At 43.8% G+C, this 18,884-nt stretch overlaps 2 protein-coding genes across 2 annotated transcripts in view; one reads left to right on the top strand and one right to left on the bottom strand.

Annotated features, from left to right (window-relative positions):
* LOC119789989 overlaps positions 1-2,295 on the bottom strand; it is a 53,181-nt gene extending 50,886 nt beyond the window's left edge. The window contains exon 1 of the mRNA XM_038295270.1: positions 2,149-2,295. Within this exon, the coding sequence (XP_038151198.1) occupies positions 2,149-2,203 (55 nt within the window). The 5' untranslated portion in view covers positions 2,204-2,295. The remainder of the gene's footprint in view (positions 1-2,148) is intronic.
* Positions 2,296-6,953: 4,658 nt separating this feature from the next.
* On the top strand, positions 6,954-16,303 carry kat8 (K(lysine) acetyltransferase 8). Its single transcript, XM_038295218.1, has 11 exons — positions 6,954-7,335; positions 10,774-10,848; positions 10,928-11,106; positions 11,178-11,231; positions 11,299-11,463; positions 11,541-11,630; positions 11,706-11,846; positions 13,553-13,646; positions 14,427-14,577; positions 15,938-16,092; positions 16,168-16,303. The coding sequence occupies exons 1-11, from the start codon at positions 7,017-7,019 to the stop codon at positions 16,230-16,232; spliced, it is 1,488 nt and encodes a 495-aa protein (XP_038151146.1). The 5' UTR covers positions 6,954-7,016; the 3' UTR covers positions 16,233-16,303.
* The last annotated feature ends 2,581 nt before the right edge of the window (positions 16,304-18,884 follow it).

Here is an 18,884-nt window from a genome sequence, read left to right as displayed (position 1 = left end):
TGAAAGAAGAAAACAGAAGAACTGGATCAGTTCAGGAAATGGATGCGATTCAAATCATTTAGTTGAATCTTTGTTTTATGTTTCAGAGCAGCAGTCATCCTGCTGTGGAGAACTGAAGAACCATTGACTGAAACCAGCCTGGCAGCTTTTACTGCTTCATCATGCTGGAACAGCAGGTACAATCCTTCCAAACAATGATGATGTCACAACAGCAGCCATAAAATGTAGCAAAACCAGATTTGAAACAGTTTATGGGAAATAACGCTGGAGCAGAGGTAGGACGTCCATCACAGCTTCGTCTTCCATCTCTGCAAGATAGAATCTTTTAAAATGTGAACTAAATGATGCTCATAGTTTAATGCTGCAGATGATCGGCTGCCTGCTCTGTAGGGGGCGCATGGCCCGTTCAGCCTCTGGGGCGTTTGAAGGGCTTCGTTTGAGAGGAAGTTTCATTACAGGCCGTTTTTCTTTTTTCTGTATTTTATTCTGGGCTCACTTTTATTTTCCCTTCAAAGGAAGATCCACTCGGTCCCCACAACGTAGCATATTTCTAATTTAACATCAGAACATTTAATAGAGTGGATCAATAAAGCTGGACTTAATAATCATGAGTAAACAAACTTGTCTGTTTGATATCTTCTATAAATAGTGACTCCGTGTTTAATGCAGCCTGGGAATCAGGAATCAAAGGTTCACGAGGATTTGATTTCAGCAATAAAGTGCTGCTGTCTTTCTCTGTAATCTGGATCTTTTTCCAAGAAGCATTCGATAAGTTTAGTAGATGAAGCCTTGAAATCTTCTGGAGCTGAAATATTCATCCATGTATACATTTATTGGCTGTTACTCCTCTTCTGCTTTATCTAAATCCCTCTGAAGTTTCTATATTTATAGCTAATGGCTGATAAAACCTAAAAATGAAGAACTTTATGCTTAAATATTGTGCAGTTGTCTGTTAATAGATGTTAGTCTCACTCATCTGAACCTTTTTAATTCTTGTTAAGATCACTGATAATTAGCTCAGATTAAAATAAACAGATGAAAATTTTTACTGATTCTTTATTCAGAAGAAGAAATAGAGGAATTAGGATTATTTATAACTGTGACTAATATTCTTAATGTCAATTTTTTTTTCATAGAATTAGTTTGGATTTGATCCTTTAATTGACTTTATTTTTCATTCAAACCTTTATAAAGGAAACTTAATTTGGATGTTGATTGTGTCGTCGAAGCAGAGCTGACGCTCTCTAACCGCCGCTCCTCCCATCGTCTTATTTTAGAACAATAATTTCTTTTATTTTATTCTGACTAAAGCTACAGGAATGTTCCTGCTTTCTTCACCGGTGACTTTCTTATCATCACTTCATCCAGCCAAACAATTCAGGATATTTTCTGACAACTCAAATGGTTTGACGTTTATTCAAAGACTGTAGCTCATAGAAATAGCTGTGAAGTCAGGAGTCTCTCCTGAAACCGTCATAACTGGGAGTCATGGTGGCAAATGTTCACCCGAAAGCTTTTTGTTTGGTTTCATGAATGACCGATAAATGTCAAACATGACATTATGGAGAACACGCATCCTAAAAGCATCATTTAGACTGAACTAATCACCTTTTCAAAAACCTTCTCTTTGTTTAAAGGTTAGTTTTAATGCAGAGATTTAAATCTTTATTTATAAAGCCGTAAAAACAACAGGTTCCGATCCTAATAAATGAGTTAAACACTTCAATTCAAGATGAAAAATATATAAAAGAACATTCGAATCATATCACCACAAGTTGAATCTTTTACAATTTGAACATTTAAAAACTTTCCATTTAGGTATTTAATTTCCAGTTGATCTTATTCCTGATAATTTCCAGCAAACGATTATTTATTTTACGCAAAAATCCTGTTTTTCCTAAAAATCTGGATTTTGTATCATGTCCACTCATGTTTTTCTAGCAGCTAAGTTATTTCTGAGCAAGATGATAGTTTTGGGAAGTTCAGGTTAGCAAATAAGTTCAGCAGGTTTCCTGAAGTAACCTTAAAACCTTTAATGACTAATAGCTGCTTATGTTCTGAGGTTTGACCTTTTCTCTCGTTTTATCCTCATCTTGGAGTAAATGCAGCATGAAGTGAGTGAAGGAACCGGACAGGTGGGATTCTTACCTTGGGTCAGCAGAGTCAGCAGAGCAGCCACACAAACCACCTTGTAGAGAGCCATTGCTGCGAGTTAAAGTCAACTGACCTGGTTTAGCAATAATAACCTGCAGCAGGTCTGCAGACACGCCTCGGCCAGTTTAAGGCCATGCCCAGCACCTCTTACCTGCTCCTCCTCCCTGAGCACAGCACACCTGTGACAGGCGGCCCCACTGGCGTCTGAACTCACCAGTTCTGTCTCCATCAGACTAAATGATGCTCTAACTGGGAGAGTCTGTAGAGTAAATGAACCTGGAGGGAGGAAGATCTTAAATGTGTGGAGAAGCTGAGTTTGTGTTCCTCAGACCAGCAGCTCTGGACTTCAGATTAGATGAGAACTTTATAGGCGATGGATGTTTTTATTGGTTAAGCAACATCAGCAAAACTAACCAAGTTTGTAGAGAAAAACAAACGAGGGATTTATCACAATTTAACTTTCACACAATTAAGAGTGTGAACAACAAAGTAAAGAGAACTTCTAGAAAAGTAAATACAGTCTTAAGAACTTTGCAGGGTTTTGTTCTTTGCTCCTTATTTTTGGCACCACAAACGCCACCTTGTGGCCATTCGTTATCCTGCACTGGACTGGTTTAAAGGGGTCATAGAATGCAAACTGAGTTTCTATTGTCATAGATGAATGACGATAGTTTAGTGGGTGAAATGGACGTACAGAGAAGTTCAAACTCCATCAACACCTCCTTTCTCTGCACATCTCACAATTCTAATCTTCCACCATAAAACGGGCGAATCCAATGAAGCACAGAGTTGTCATAAACTCGGGGATGTTGCCTTATTTGGTTCTGGTCCTTTACTTTTGTCACGCCCCAAAATTGACATCCAGACCAGCTCACTGGTTCACTGGGCCAAGAACATGAATAGAGGTCGATGGAAGACAGCAGTTTAGCTGTTCAGCCTAAAGTTGGGTAAACTTCTACAAGAATCACAAATCAGGCAGTTTCTCTATTGATGAGCCAGAACCACGGGAGGAAATGCAGCGTTCCAGGCTGACCGGAGAAAAGGGAACATTTTAAGAGTCTCCCCAACGATCAGAAAACTCGACAGGCATAGATTATTTCTATTTATCAGGAGATCCCTGCAGAGTTTGATGCTCAGCTTTTCATTTGCTCGAAGCATTTTATCAAAGACAGCTTTCAAAATCTTGGAAAGTTAAAAGCTGGATTTGATAAACTTATTTTATAGAAACCAGGGGCTGTTCCCACAAACCCAGGCCATTGCAACCGCAGCTGGAAGGTTGATTCTGTTGCTAAGCTGCCAGCCGGGGGCGGAGCGACTGACCACATTTTTTTTGGTCTGAAAAGTAGGACATGTCCAGGAAAAAGAGGACGTCTGGTCCCCCTACCAAATCAACGATGTTTCAGTGAGTGAGTGCTTGTTGCTATGATGCGTCTTTGCTCAGCAGCTTGGCTCGTTGTAAACCAACCAATCAGAGCACAGCTTATCTAAATATTCATGATCAAACCATAAAAGGAAGAAAACCTGTGAACTGAGCAGAGAGGGTATTTAAGGGAGACTGAGACAAAGAGAGAACTAATGAGCAGACTGGGTACAGGTGCGCATAGAGCAGAACAAAAAAAGGAGCTACGGAAAAAGGTGAACACAAGAGGGCAGCAGGGGGCAACCAATAAAAACCTAGAAAACTGAAAATAACCAGAAAACACAACAAAATAAGAATTAAACCACTAAGACAAGGTGAGTCCTTCCTGCATGTGTGACAGGTATACTTTGTGCAGTGAACACAACCCTCAATGCTGTGGTTCCTGTTGCAGAGATTGCACACCTGGCCTGCTTAGAATAACAATGAAAAAATCTAAAAAAAAAAATAGAGTTTAGCACATTTTCCCAAAGTAAGAGTTGTAGTCTGAACTAGATGAGGTTATCTATGTTTGGAGGCATTACAACAATCTATAGTGTAATTATTGGCTATTATATGCTTATAATAAAAAAGAAAAAATCTCCAAAAATAAAGTTTGGCCTATCTTCCAAAAGTAAGAGTTGTACTGTGAACTTGATGAGGTTACAAGTTTGAAGGCAGTACAGTGATCTATAGTTTAATCATTGCTCATTTTATACTTATTCTAATTATAGAATAGAGGTGCCATTTATTTAGGCTTTTGGAAATTCCTCAGAAAAGTATTATATTAATAAATGTGATAATAATCCACCTCTCCTTGGTGACGCTTTTGAATATTTCTCTCTGATTATTTTGCAACTTGCAGACGGAGCATTTGTGGAGCAGCGAGCTCCCCATAGGGTCCAATGTAATTCTCCCAGCGCGACAGGAGACTCGCTTTTAGGAAACTACGGTTGTAGCTCACTGTCTGCATTGCTCTGGTTGTGGAGAGGTGTCTGTTTTGTAGAATAAATCATCTGCTGACGAGTTATTAATCAAAAATGCAGAATCTGTGAATTTATTGCCAACTTTACTGCAGTCTTACGTTGCTGTCTGCATGTCTGCAGTGGAGGAGTTATATTTCCCCCCAAATAAATAATGGTCATTATTGTATAAATATTGTTGCTTTCTACAGCGTTCCAGCTCATGCATCATTGTACAGATCAGTTATCGTCTGTTCGCTGCGCTGGTGGCTCTGCTGAAATCATTGTGGTGTTGGCGACACTAATGACGTAGATCTAGTTATATTTAATTACAAATATGATTTCCCCCTTGCTCTCAGGTAAAATACTCTCAAAGAGAGAGACTTGAGCTAAAACTGAAGCGGGTGAAATGGTTGTCCAATGACAGCTCTAATGGTGCATTGGGGAAGATTGGAGGCTGAAGAAAATTCTCATATCTTTGGGATTTCTAGTGTTAAACAGACTCATCCATTAACTCTGCTGCATTTTCGCTTTTTTAGTGAATTTATTCTTTTAAATAAATAATTTTTACTTTTACAGGCTCTTTTATAGCTCTGCTCACATTCACCGCAGCTTGTTTTTTATTGTTCATTAATATACCTCTCCTGTGCCACAGAGATACAAAAAGCAGCTGTAAAAAGTCGGCCCCGTCCAGGAAACACACAGCCAGGCAGACGAGCTCCGAGCCAGCTCCCATGTCAGAGGATGAAGAGAGCACATCCAGTTAGTCACAGTCAGAGAAACAGGACTACACTGGAAAACAGGCCAAGCTCCAACATCTAGAAACAAAGGTGTTGATGGCAGCAGCACAGCTGATATTTCTCTCCAGGATGGAGTCACAGCCAAACAGGAACAGACCAGATGAAGCTACTATGAGAAAAAGCAGAGAGAGCAGAACGTTAGAGATTGAACTAATAGATTCTGCAGAGTGGGAGAATAGAGATAGAATGAAGCAGAATGATGAAAAAGGGGTCCCTATGTCCTCCAGCAGTCTAAGCCTATAGCAGCAGAACTATAGAGATAGCTCAGGATAACCTGAGCCACTCTAACTAGAAGCTTTATCAAAAAGGAAAGTTTTAAGCCTAGCCTTAAAAGTAGACAGGGTGTCTGCCTCACGGACTAAAACTGGTAGTTGGTTCCACAGGAGAGGAGCCTGATAACTAAAAGATCTGCCTCCCATTCTACTTTTAGAAATTCTAGGAACCACTAGTAAACCTGCAGATTGAGAGTGAAGTGCTCTGTTAGGAACATAAGGAACAATCAGATCTCTGATATCATATGGAGCTTGGCCATTTAAGGCTTTATATGTGAGAAGGAGGATTTTAAATTCTATTCTGGATTTAACAGGAAGCCAATGAAGAGAAGCCAGGATAGGAGAGATATGATCTCTCTTTTTCATTTTCATCAGAACTCTGGCTGCAGCATTTTGGATCAGTTGAAGGCTTTTAACTACAGTTTGTGGACTTCCTTCCGGGTGGTGGTGCTCATGGTTTGGTGCATGGTTTTCCTTTTGTTTGTTTGCTGTGTATCTTTTGTAGGTCACTATCCTGATTTGCACTGCCATCCTCAAGTTGAGCCATAACTATTATCTCCAATAAGATAGAGGAGATTCATATCAAAATTCTGCTCTCTATATATTCAACAAATTTATATTTTTCGATATTCTCAGATATTGAAGATAAATGCAGTTTTTAAAATATGGAACCAGAATCCTTATACAATTTATTCTATCCCTGTATCTACTCTATTAATCTTTGGACTCTTCTTGGACAAAATATAATGTGTAAACTGAAAACATAGACTGTAATTGACTATAGGAGTGTAATACTGTAATTTGCCCATGGAGACACTAATGGTACTTTTTTCACATACCTAATCATTTTCTAAGCTAAATTCATATAAACAATATTTGTTTATAAACGTATAAACAAATATTCCAAAAGGTCCGCCAACTTCAGATGTTTTGTTGCACCAATTCAAAGAGTGGATGAAATTCTTACTTTAATTCATTTGAAACAGAGACATACTTCCATGGATATTTATGAGAAATTTTCCAATTAATAATGTATTTCGTTTTTTGTATGTATTTTATTTTACAGCACCTGTCTATTGACCTTCTGTATATTTTGTTTGTTTGTAATATCTGTATATTTGTTTTTTTATAAAGTATTTTCAATAAAAAAAATCTAAACATATTTATTAATATATTTCAAAATATTTTACATAATAATTTAAATTAAATTACAAAAAAAATATTTTATTTTTTTATCAGGGTCATTGGGTGGGTGAGACGGAGCCATGGCGCCCTCTACTGGCCAGCCACCACTGCAGCAGGTAAATAAAATAGCTTTTTTTCACAGGCCTTACCGGTAGGTGGCGGTAAAGAGCATCACGTTGTTTTCCTTCCGCCATTGAACCTCACAAAGAAGAAGAGTCGCTGTTTGCGAGTTTAAAGGCGTCCAGAGATGACTGGCGGGAACGCTTTTCACAAGAGTTTCTGTTCCACTAAGGACTCCGAGCTCAACATGGACGTGGACTTGGACTCGAGTCGGACCGAGAGCGAGCGGGGAGACCTGGACAGCAGTGTCCCCATAGCCTGCTCCTCTAACGGAAGCGGCGGGGAGGAGGACGAAGCGGAGGGCCTGGGCAGGCCCAGAGAAGCCGGGGGCTCAAGTAATCAGCTCACCCCGGATGGAGGGAGCGACATCGGGATCGGCAGGGAGCAAGAAGTGTCGGTGGAAATAGGAGAAACTTATTTGTGTCAAAGAACGGATAAAACATGGCGTGAGTAAAAACATCGTTTAACTGCTCTGTCTCTGATCTAGTTCATGTTGATCTATAGTTTTACCACAAAAAGATCTAATATTGAATTAACGATTACAGCCGAGACATTTTAGCATTTTAACTCATTAATAACCGAAACAATCTGCGTTTATCTCATTATTAACAGACGCTTTGAAATCTAAGCTTATTTGAAACAAGATATTTTGGTCGGTAAATTATCAAATGATGTTTTTATTAAAGCACCGATTGTTTACATCACTGAAGTTAGCTTCCGGTTCGCAGCTTCCACCTCTGATGGGTTAGGGTTAGCCAGAACCAGACTGCTGGTTCTGATGGGTTAGGGTTAGCCAGAACCAGACTGCTGGTTCTGATGGGTTAGGGTTAGCCAGAACTAGACTGTTGGTTCTGCTGGTTCTGATGGGTTAGGGTTAGCCAGAACTAGACTGTTGGTTCTGATGGTTCTGATGGGTTAGGGTTAGCCAGAACCAGACTGCTGGTTCTGAAGGTTCTGCTGGTTCTGAAGGTTCTGGTGGGTTTAATGGATCCGGATCTCAATGATCAGAACATTTCTGGAAGCTTCTCAGCTGCTTTTTGCTCCTTTTTCCAGAAAATGTCTCAAAGTTAGTCTGGTAAATTAGCCCCGCCCACCAGCGGCCAGGATCATGATTGGTCTAGCCTCCATCAATGCCCCAGGCCCTGGAACTGGCGGGCCAATCACAACACAGAGATGTGTTTTGAATGTCTGGATGCAAAGTGGGCGGGGTTTTGAGGGCGTGACGACAAAGCTGCGCGACGCTGGAGAAGTTCAACCAGGAAGATGGCGACAGCGGTTGAACAGATCTGGTTTGACGCAGCTTTGGAATCTGGAAGGATCAGACTTTCGTTGAAACGTGATCAGGAAGCGGCTCTACGCTCGTTCGTTTAAAAGAACGACGTTTTCGCCGTTTTACCGACAGGCTGTTTGTTTCCACCCCCCCACCAGCTTCCTATGGCGCTTCCTGCGTCACAGTCAGCTGCTCTCATTGGTCAGAGCGTTGGCCAATAGGAACAGACGTGGTTTGGTTGATCTCAGCAACAATCTTCCAATGTCTCATTCATCGGGTCCAGACTAGATTACACATTTAATCTCAGGTTTAGTCTGGTTTATCAGGCTAGATCAAAGATAGAAATGGAAAGCCTTTGATCTTTATACATTTGAAGATTATGGCAGAAAATTAAAACATAAATCTAGTGTCTCAGAAATATAAAGTTTACATTTAATGAAAAAACACAATTTAATTATAAATACCAGGCCAGGTTCTTTTCTATGCTTTCAATATTTGGACTCCTTTTGTTATTGAGAAATTAAATAAATGCATAAATAAATTGGTGCTGCAGCTGACGATTACCATTATCTATTAATCTGTCAATAATTTTTTTCATTTAATGATCTGATCTTAAAAAAATTCTTTTTTGAAAATTTAACTGGTGAAGCTAAAAATTTTTACTTGAAGATTTCTGGATTATAGAGCACGGAAAATGGTTTTTAATCTCAAATGTAAAATGTTGATATATATTTTTAACTTTTGTGTTGTAATTCCTCTCTGTCAGTTAAAGGCGTGTTTTACAGTCTCTAGATTAATTAATAAATTAGTTGATTATTTCAATAATCGATTAAACCGATTAATTAACATCATTCTGCTGGCATGATGTCAGAGCAACAAATTCCCTCTCTGTATTTAACCCCTCCCCCCCAGTGGGGGGCTAAAGGTCTGGCTCAGGGACCCAGAGTGTCAGGCTGTGGGAGTGGGACTCTGGATTCATAGCTCTATGCTCAGCAGGCTGCCACTTGTTTATATTGTAAATCAAACGGCGGATTGGTGAATAAAATGTCTCTGGGCCCAAAATGACGTTTTCTGATTACAGACTTTGATCTGCTGCTCCGTGAATTTTTCTGAAGAAAAGATGATTTATTGAAGCATCCTGGAGGAACGATGTTAATCACCTGCTGCAGATCCTCCAGGATCAGAGCAAAGAGTCGGCATCCAGACCAACTATGGAGTTTATTAACATTTCAGAAACAATCATTTTTCTTCAGGCGTTTCCTGTTTGATGACATCACTGAGCCTTCTCTTCATCGAAATAAGTTACAGCTCTGTTAATCTGTGCTGATGCATTATTCTGCTTCCTGTGGATGTAGCCTTGGAGCGCTCCAGCAGCATCTTAAAGGAATAGTACACCCAAAACATGATTAGCCTTCATTTTCTACTCACCCCCATGGTGAACAACACTCTGGAGTACTTTTTTGATATCTCAAATGCATCTGGAGATCTGGGAGGCTTCTTGCTGTCTGCTGACATTCAAATAATGGAGGTCTATGGCGCCCGAGGCAGAAAGGTCCATAAAAGTCCACAAAAAACGTTACAATATTCCTCCATACTGCTCGTCCAATGTATTCCAAGTGTCCTGAGTGGGTAGCATCCAGAATTTACTCGAAACGAAGTCATTTAGAATGTTTTTAGAGCATAAACAGTAGTGTATAGGATTTCCTGAAAGCGCGCACATGCGCGTTCACGACGCTACGGAAGCCGGCAGACCAAACCAGATGAAAGTGCGCATTCAGAGTCTGCTCTGCCAATAATGCAAGCGTAGAAGAAGAAATGTGCTGTTTACCTGTGCAAAGAAAGAAACAACGAAAGAAAAATGTCTGAGGACTTCAGTGTTGAGGAAGAGCATGAGTTCTTTGCCGAGCTGAATGCGCTGGTTTGGTCTGCCGGCTTCCGTAGAATCGTGAGCGTGCATGTGCGCGCTTTCAGGGAATCCTATACACTACTGTTTATGCTCTAAAAACATTCTAAATGACTTCGTTTCGAGTAAATTCTGGATGCTACCCACTCAGGAAACTTGGAATACATTGGAAGAGCAGTATGGAGGAATATTGACACGTTTTTTGTGGACTTTTATGGACCTTTCTGCCTCGGGCGTTGGGCACCTCCATTATTTGAATGTCAGCAGACAGCAAGAAGCCTCCCAGATCTCCAGATGCATTTGAGATATCAAAAAAGTACTCCAGAGTGTTGTTCAGCATGGGAGTGAGTAGAAAATGAAGGCTAATCATGTTTTGGGTGTACTATTCCTTTAAGCTAGGCTCATGCTACGCATCGTGTCTCTCCGCCCCGCTACGCTGCAACATTTGGAGCTAAGCAGACAGATCTGTGCAGAGCAGCACGATCAGCGGATGGTGGTGGTATTTATGAATCAAAGCACGCATTGTCTCCAGATGTTGCAGCTGCTGCTCAGTGGATCTGTTGTTAGACATAGAAACGCAGCGCCTAGAGGAGTGGAGGCTAAAACCCACCAAATGTGTCCCTGCAGACGTGTCCAGCTGACGCGGCGCGGTTTTACTCCTGCTGCTGAAATCGCTGCTTGTTTCTAATGTAAACCTGTTGGATGTTGCAGACATGGCGGAGGTGATTCAGTCTCGCCTGAACGAGCAGGAGGGCAGAGAGGAGTTCTACGTTCACTATGTGGGATGTGAGTATAGAGCTGCTGGTCCGTCTGCTGGCCGCCGTCCTGCAGGAGGACTTAGTGCTGCTGCTGTGTCTGCCTGCAGTTAACCGCCGCCTGGACGAATGGGTGGGCAAGTCCCGCCTGGCGCTTACCAAGACGGTGAAGGATGCGGTGAGGAAGAGCTCTGAGATGGGAGGAGTGGGAGACCTGGGCGACCAGCCTGAGAGGAAGATCACGCGCAACCAGAAGAGGAAGCATGATGAGATCAACCACGTGCAGAAGGTGGGAGGGGTTGTTTGCAGAACCGCCTGCATTTAAATTTGGTCTGATGGACGTTGCTCTCCTGCTAACAGACATACGCGGAGATGGACCCGACGACGGCGGCGCTGGAGAAGGAGCATGAGGCGGTGCGTGGTTCTCTCTAGCTGATGTGTCTGCGGCAGCCATCTTCTCACAGCTGTTTCTGCTCCACAGATCACCAAAGTGAAATACGTGGATAAAATCCAGATCGGGAACTTTGAGATCGACGCCTGGTACTTCTCGCCGTTCCCAGAGGACTACGGCAAGCAGCCCAAGCTGTGGATCTGCGAGTACTGCCTGAAATACATGAAGTATGAGAAGACGTTCAGATACCACCTGGTGAGTCCTGCAGCAGGTGGCGCTGCTCCCAACCTGACAGCTGGTCTTGCTGATGCTCTGATCCCTCTGCTCCTCAGTCTCACTGCCAGTGGAGGCAGCCTCCAGGGAAGGAGATCTACAGGAGGAGCAACATCTCCGTCTATGAGGTGGACGGCCGGGATCATAAGGTAGGTGGTGAGCTCAGCAGCGTCTGCCTCTGTGCAGCTCAGAGAGAGCAGAGACCATGTTTGGACTGTGTGCAGATCTACTGTCAGAACCTCTGTCTGCTGGCCAAGCTCTTCCTGGACCATAAAACTCTCTACTTCGACGTGGAGCCCTTCATCTTCTACATCCTGACTGAGGTCAACAAGCAGGGGGCGCACATCGTCGGCTACTTCTCCAAGGTGAGTCCATCCCAGACCTGCTGAAGCAGAACCATGCATGGACCACGGACCCACCACCAGTGGGAGATGTGTTGGTCTAGTGGTTAGGAGAAGGCTGTAAGTACCCAGTTCGATCCCGGCAGCATCCACAGCAGTGTGGGGTTAAGACCCCTACACACCCTGGGGGGTCAGGGTTCTGGAGGACTAATAAATGTGGCCAGATTCCTAGAAAGAAGAGCTGCACCATCCAAAGTGGGGTGGATGCCGTCTCTCCGAATCAGACCAGGCTTTCCCCAAAAGGATTGCCAATTATTAATGTAGCCCACATTGTTTTCAGGACACCACCTAGACGACCAGCGGTTGGATGACGACATGCGGCTAAACATGTCATCACTGGTCAGATCAGGGAGGGGACCAGAGAAAATTACAGAGTCCCACATTGTTTTGGCAAACTTACACACCGAAGCAACACTAATTTTAGTGACCTCCGATCGGCGTAACCGGGTGTCATTACCACCAGCGTGAATAACAATCTTACTGTATTTAACCTTATCCTTAGCCAGTAGTTTCAGGTAGGATGTGATGTCGCCCGTTCTGGCCCCCGGCAAACATTTGACTATGGTCCCTGGTGTCTCTAATTAGGGTTGTGCAAAATAATCGTCATGATGATGCATCGTGATTCTAATTTTCGTGATCTACTGCATCGATTCTTGACGCCAAGTATCGATTATTAATTTTAAAAATGAATAAATAAAATTGCATGAATGGTTGGCGAACATCAGCCAAAAACAAGTGTAATACAACTTCCAGTCCAGTAAATGTTGCTGCAAATGTGTTGACGCACGCTGCCTTGTGTCACAAGCATTTCCGGCCGTGGGATACTGCGCCGAGTCATTCAAAAACAAAACATGGAGGAGAAAATATTGCAATGCATCGCAATAATTCAAGTATCGTGATGCATCGTGATAGAATCGCATCGTGACTTCTTTGGCAATACCCACCCCTATCTCTAATGCCACGTTTCTGACTATGGAGCTGCCAATCACCAGAGTGGGCTTCTCAGTGGGTGTGTCACTGAGTGGGGAAAACCGGTTAGAAACGTGAACGGGTTGGTGGTGACCAGTGGGCAGAGATCCACGACTACGCTTTCTGCGTACAGTTACCCAATCGCCTGGATGCTCAGGCACTGCTGGAGGACAGCTACGTGGGGGGTCTACTTTAACTCCTGGATGTTCAACAGCCTGAAGCCTTTCTTTCTTTAGAATCTGAAACTTAAAGACTGATGATTACGAAATGGATGATTTTATACTGCTAATGATTAACAATCCTTTCAGGCACCAGTTCCTGATGAAATATGGAAGAATTTAATGAAATTTAACAGCAAATCCTTTGGTTGGTGGCTTCATGTGAAAAACAGCAGATTTGAGGCGTACTGACTAGAAGTTGGAAGAAGAACCTGAACACATCATGTGATCTTGGTGAATGAGACGCCATGTTTGCTTCCAACTCAGCCTGGAAACCTACAGATATCTGAGAAATGTTGCCTAATATGTCCGATGGATCGACTCCTGAAAGAGCACGGCTCTCCTAGGTCTGCCGTAAAGAACGCAGCCTTTCCGATCACGCTGGGATTTAAGCCAGAACTTGTTCTGGGTTCTGACCTGGATTCTGAAACGGGTCCAGTTTGTTGTTTCAACCTGCTTCCTTTCTGCTCTGATGCTTTGCAGGAAAAAGAGTCTCCAGATGGGAACAATGTGGCGTGTATTCTCACGCTGCCGCCGTACCAACGCCGCGGATACGGAAAGTTCCTCATCGCCTTCAGTGAGTAAAACAAGGACGTGTTTGAGTGAAGATCAGAAATAAAACTTGTTTTTCATGTGAATGCTTATTTCTGAAACTTAGTCTTCATTAAAACCAGAAAACATCTGGTGAGTCCTGCTTTCAGGACATCTGAACATTTTCTGAATGACACAAGAAGCCATCTGTGGAGGCCTAGGCCCCCTCAGACCCCACCTCGGGGGTCACAGCAGGACCTCTGACCTCCAGAGGCCTTTTTATGTCCACACCTGGAGGGGATTCACTCCGACAGTAGTGAAAATAAGCAGGATGAGGTCATAGATGCTTGTTTGACATGTGAGTCCCTCCATGGTGTCCTGGTCGTCCTCCTGGGGGGACGTGCCTGGAACTCCTCAGAGGGAGGCGTTAGCTGGATTAAGTCTTCCTTTCACCGTCCAACCATGTCCTCTTCAGGGTCAGCAGCTCCCCCCTCCCATCATAAACAGGGTTAGCAAAGCTAACCCCTCTAGAGGTGTTTGCCAGAACAACAGTCTGTCTGACCTCCTCCCAGAGCCTGGTTTGGCCTCCATGACGGCCCAGCCACGCTCCGCCTCATGGTAGTTGCTCCATAGGTCATGTTCCAGCATAGGTCTCCTTCAGAGGGGCAACCCAAACCTGTTACTGCCGGGGTCCACCGCCACCGCAGACCTCCATCATTCTGATTTCAGGCTCAGTTCTGTTAGTTTGGACCCGTTTGAAAGCAGGGAACCTTGTCATTGCAGAACCTGACATGATGGCTGCTCTTCTTGTCTCTGCTGTCCTCAGGTTACGAGCTGTCCAAGCTGGAGAACACGGTGGGCTCTCCAGAGAAGCCTCTGTCCGATCTGGGGAAGCTGAGCTACAGGAGCTACTGGTCCTGGGTTCTGCTGGAGATCCTGAGGGACTTCAGGGGAACGCTGTCCATCAAAGACCTCAGGTTGGTACTTGGGAACTCTGGGGCGGGGGTGTCCTAGAGTTGCCTGGGGGCCATCCAGGGCCCAGAGGATTTCAGCTTTCATGAGGAGCTGCTTCTGATGGCCAACCTGAAGCAGATGAAGGTTTCCCATTTTGGACTCTTTCTCAGCAACATCTCCTCCTGTTTACAGCAGATTCCTCTAGTCCTGCATCCAGTAACCGAGTCATCAGCAGGAGATTTTCTCTGTGGTTCTCCCTTTTCTCCTCTGTTCATTTTCCCCAAATTCACAAACTCCTTATTGGTTATGTTGGAAAAATGTAAATAAATAAATTCTAGTCCAAAAACATCCGTATTCACATTTTCACGTTGTATGTTCACATTTATTTATTGCGTCTAAAAATATCAAACATATTTTCAATTCAAAGTATAAATAATACATTATAGCTTAAATCATGTTATAGGTCAGGCATCCCCAAACTCGGTCCTCGAGAGCCGCTGTCCTGCAGGTTTTAGAGGTTTCTGTGCTCCAGCACAGCTGATTTTAATTGATAGTTGATTAACAGGCTTTTGGTCTACTGCAATCATCATAATCAGCTGCGCTAAAGCAGGGAAACCTCTAAAATCTGCAGGACAGCGGCCTTCGAGGACTGAGTTTGGGGATGCCTGTTATAGGTCATCTAATCGGTGTCCGTCTGTGAAAGAGACTGCCTGCAGTGAATTTAAATGTCCAGCAGGTGTCAGTATTCAGTGATAGACTTCGACACAATATCTATACAGTTTGCAAACGAAACGCCTCCTTAAATCATCGCTAACGGACAGAATCGTCCCAAAGAACAAAATAACCTCCAAAATAATCCTGTAGTTGTTAGAAACTTTCCCAAGTTTGAAGCTAAGCTGTTAGCAAACAGAGCAAGGTGCTTCCTCCGTCAGTGGAATCATCTGGAGGGATATTAGACATTCCATCCATAACGGCGCCCCCTTCCACTGCGTCACCCATGATCAATAGGATGCGACTCGCTATTTATGCGATTTGAGCTTGGCACCAGATTACCTAAGTAGAAGGGGAATTCAAGATGGCGGTCTGGGGAAGGCTGGATTAGCAAATTTTGAAGGCATGGTTAGCTTAAAGCCTGCGTGTCGCAGTGCAGCACGACTAAAACAATCATCTCTGCTTTCATCTGTCATCGTTTCCGGATCCATGGCTCAGATTGTCACATCTGCAGGTTCTCTGAGAACCATCGTTATTATTTTGATGTTTAAAATGGTTTCCATCTGGGATTTCTTCTCAGGACAGAATCTGACTGAAAGCTTGAAGATGTAAACAGAGCTTTGCTTTACAGCAATGGTTGATGCTTTACAGCAGCCTTGGTTTTGTTTTTAGTCAGATGACCAGCATCACCCAGAGTGACATCATCAGCACGCTGCAGTCCCTCAACATGGTGAAATACTGGAAGGGTCAGCACGTCATCTGCGTCACTCCCAAACTGGTGGAGGAACACCTGAAGAGTGCCCAGTACAAGAAACCACCAATCACAGGTGAGCGCCGAATGCGTCGCCGCCAGCAGCCTCCTCGCCGTTTGACTCAACCTTCCTTCTGTTTCCTGTTTGCAGTGGACACCGTGTGTCTGAAGTGGGCGCCCCCTAAGAACAAACAAGCCAAGGTGTCCAAGAAGTGAGCCGAGGATCCAGCTTCTCCGTTCTGCCTGTAAATAACCCTGATTTTCTTAGAATAAATCTGTACATAGAGCGCCATGCGTCCCGTCTTCATTCCAAACCCAGAAAATCCCCTTTGGTGTCTGGGAGCTTAAAGGACGACGCCTCCATGTTTTATGGTGACCAGAGGATGGCTTCGGTCAGCGAGTGAACGGCTGCATGTGCCGTGATGTAGAGGAGCTAGAAGATGATTGGTCTATATGTGAGGACCTGTGGGTCTTCATGAAGACAGGAAGTGGATTCGCATCCGATGGGGAGAACTTGGAAAGCAAGTATCTCATCTCATCTCACAGATCAACCAGATCATCCAGTCAGATTGATTCAAAGTTTTCTATCTAAGGAAAACCAGCTGATTGCATCGACTCATTGACTCTTCAGCAATCCCTCACACTAAGCATGCTTGTAGCGACAGTGGAGAGGAAAAACTCCCTTTGAACAGGAAGAAACCTCCAGCAGAACCAGGCTCAGTGTGAGCGGCCATCTGCTGAGGCCCACTGGGGTTCAAGGAGACAGAAGCAGACGTAGAAAAAGAAGCATAGATACAAAAGGCAACTGTCAACCAGCTCCACAGGCGGCCCCGTCCAGGAAACACACAGCCAGGCAGACGAGCTCCGAGCCAGCTCCCATGTCAGAGGATGAAGAGAGCACATCCAGTTAGTCACAGTCAGAGAAACAGGACCACACTGTTTATACACTACTCTCAGTGTGGAGAACCTTAAAACAAGATGTACCAGAGTTGGTTATTGCTGGTTTCCATCTGCAGGTTCTCACTTTAAAAACAGAACTAACTGCATTCAGTGTAAAGAACTAAGAAATGTTGTACATAGAAATGTTGGTGGAACAGCTGGACTAAAAAAGCAGTTTGTCTAAACAAAGAGGATTTGAGTTGGTTAATCAGAGTAAAGTTTGCTTTTTCAGTAGGCGGAGCTTGATTATAATAAATGCTGTTCTTAAACTGGCTAAACACAGTTTGCTTCCCTGCTGCTCCTCATTCCTCTGATTTCTCTCCTGGTTCCTCCAGCAGCTCATCTCTTTGCTTTTGCATTTATTTTTTTAGCTCAGAATAAAGGAACTGGACTGAAGTAAGAAAATAGTTATCTGGTCTAATAATACATCTAAACTGATATGAGATTCAACAAACATTCTCACCATATCAAAGCATTCAAGTAAAATTCCCATTATTTGAAATATGAGCCAGATCTGTTTTTTATATTCAGATTAGAAAATCCCTTTATTGTCCCTCAAAGGAGAAATTCTGGTGTTTTCAGCAGCAAACAGATTATAGAAAAATATGGTCTCACAAATGTGGACCTTTGAAAATGTATAAAAGTAACTTAACGATGAAGAGTTAAAAGATAATAGAATCAGAAATACTTTAATAATCCCAGAGGGAAATTACTTTTGTTACACGATCCAGATACAAAAAACGTGTGTATATATATATAGATGTATATATAGATAGATATGTGTGTGCATATGTATAGCTATAAATCCAGATAATGTGAAAGTGATGTACAAAAAACATTGCAAGGAATGAATAAATGTCAGTTACGGGGGTCTGAATCACTGAGGGAGGCGTTATAGAGCTTGATGACCACAGGTAGGAATGGTTTCCTGTGGCGCTCTGTGGAGCATCTGGGTGGGAGGAGTCTCCTGCTGAAGGAGCTGGTCTGCTGGACCAGTGTGTCGTGGAGAGGATGTGAGTCATTATCTAAGATGGACTGAAACCTGGACAGCATCCTCCTCTCTGCCACGGTGGTCAGGGTGTCCAGCTGCTCCCCCACAGCATCACCGGCCCTCCTGATCAGTTTGTTCAGTCTGTTGTTTTCAGCGACCCTCAGCCCACTGCCCCAGCATGTGACAGCGAAGAAGAGCGTGCTAGCAACAACAGACTCATAAAACATCCTCAGCGTCGTCCCACAGATGCTAAAGGACTTCATCCTCCTCAGGAAGAATAGTCGGCTTTGGCCCTTTTTGTAGACCGCCTCGGTTTTTCTAGTCCAGTCCAAATCATTGTTAAAGTCCACTCCCAGGTACTTCTACTCCTCCACAGTGTCAACAGGAAGCCCCTGGATGGAAACAGGGGTCACAGGTGTTTTTGTCCTCCTCAGATCCACTATGAGCTCCTTAGTCTTTGTCACGGTCCCTGGTTCTGGACCATGGGCCCGGTCCAGGGGCCCCGCAGGTGGATGTGTGGAGGTCAGACGGTGTGCTCTGTCTCTGGGGAGAGGATCTCCATGGGCCCGGTCCCTGGTTCTGGACCCAGGCCCTGCCGATTACTGTCCCCTGGTGTCGACACCTATCCCTGGGGTGTGCACTGGTTCTGAACCGGGCCCCATGGTTCTGGAAGCCTGTGGAGAACCAGGGCGGTCCAGGGCCCACTTCATGGGCCTCCCTGGTTCTGGAGGTGTTGAACCGGGTCTGCTGAGTCTTGTCCCCTGATGTTGACACCTGTCCCTGGGGTGAGGGGCTGCACTGGGTGGCCTTGCCCCTGGTAAGGTGGTAAAACTTGGAAAAAAATCCAAAAAATGGTTAAAAGTTTAAAAATATGCGCTTTAACATGCTGACTGCTGTCCCAGTGCTTCAATCTGGCCAGATGTCCATTCATTGTTGCT

Source organism: Cyprinodon tularosa, unplaced genomic scaffold (genome assembly GCF_016077235.1).
Source record: "Cyprinodon tularosa strain WSP-4 unplaced genomic scaffold, ASM1607723v1 ctg352, whole genome shotgun sequence".
NCBI classification, from domain to species: Eukaryota; Metazoa; Chordata; class Actinopteri; order Cyprinodontiformes; family Cyprinodontidae; genus Cyprinodon; species Cyprinodon tularosa.
The sequence above is the reverse complement of the archived record's forward strand: the minus strand, read 5'-3'. Positions and strand labels throughout refer to the sequence as shown.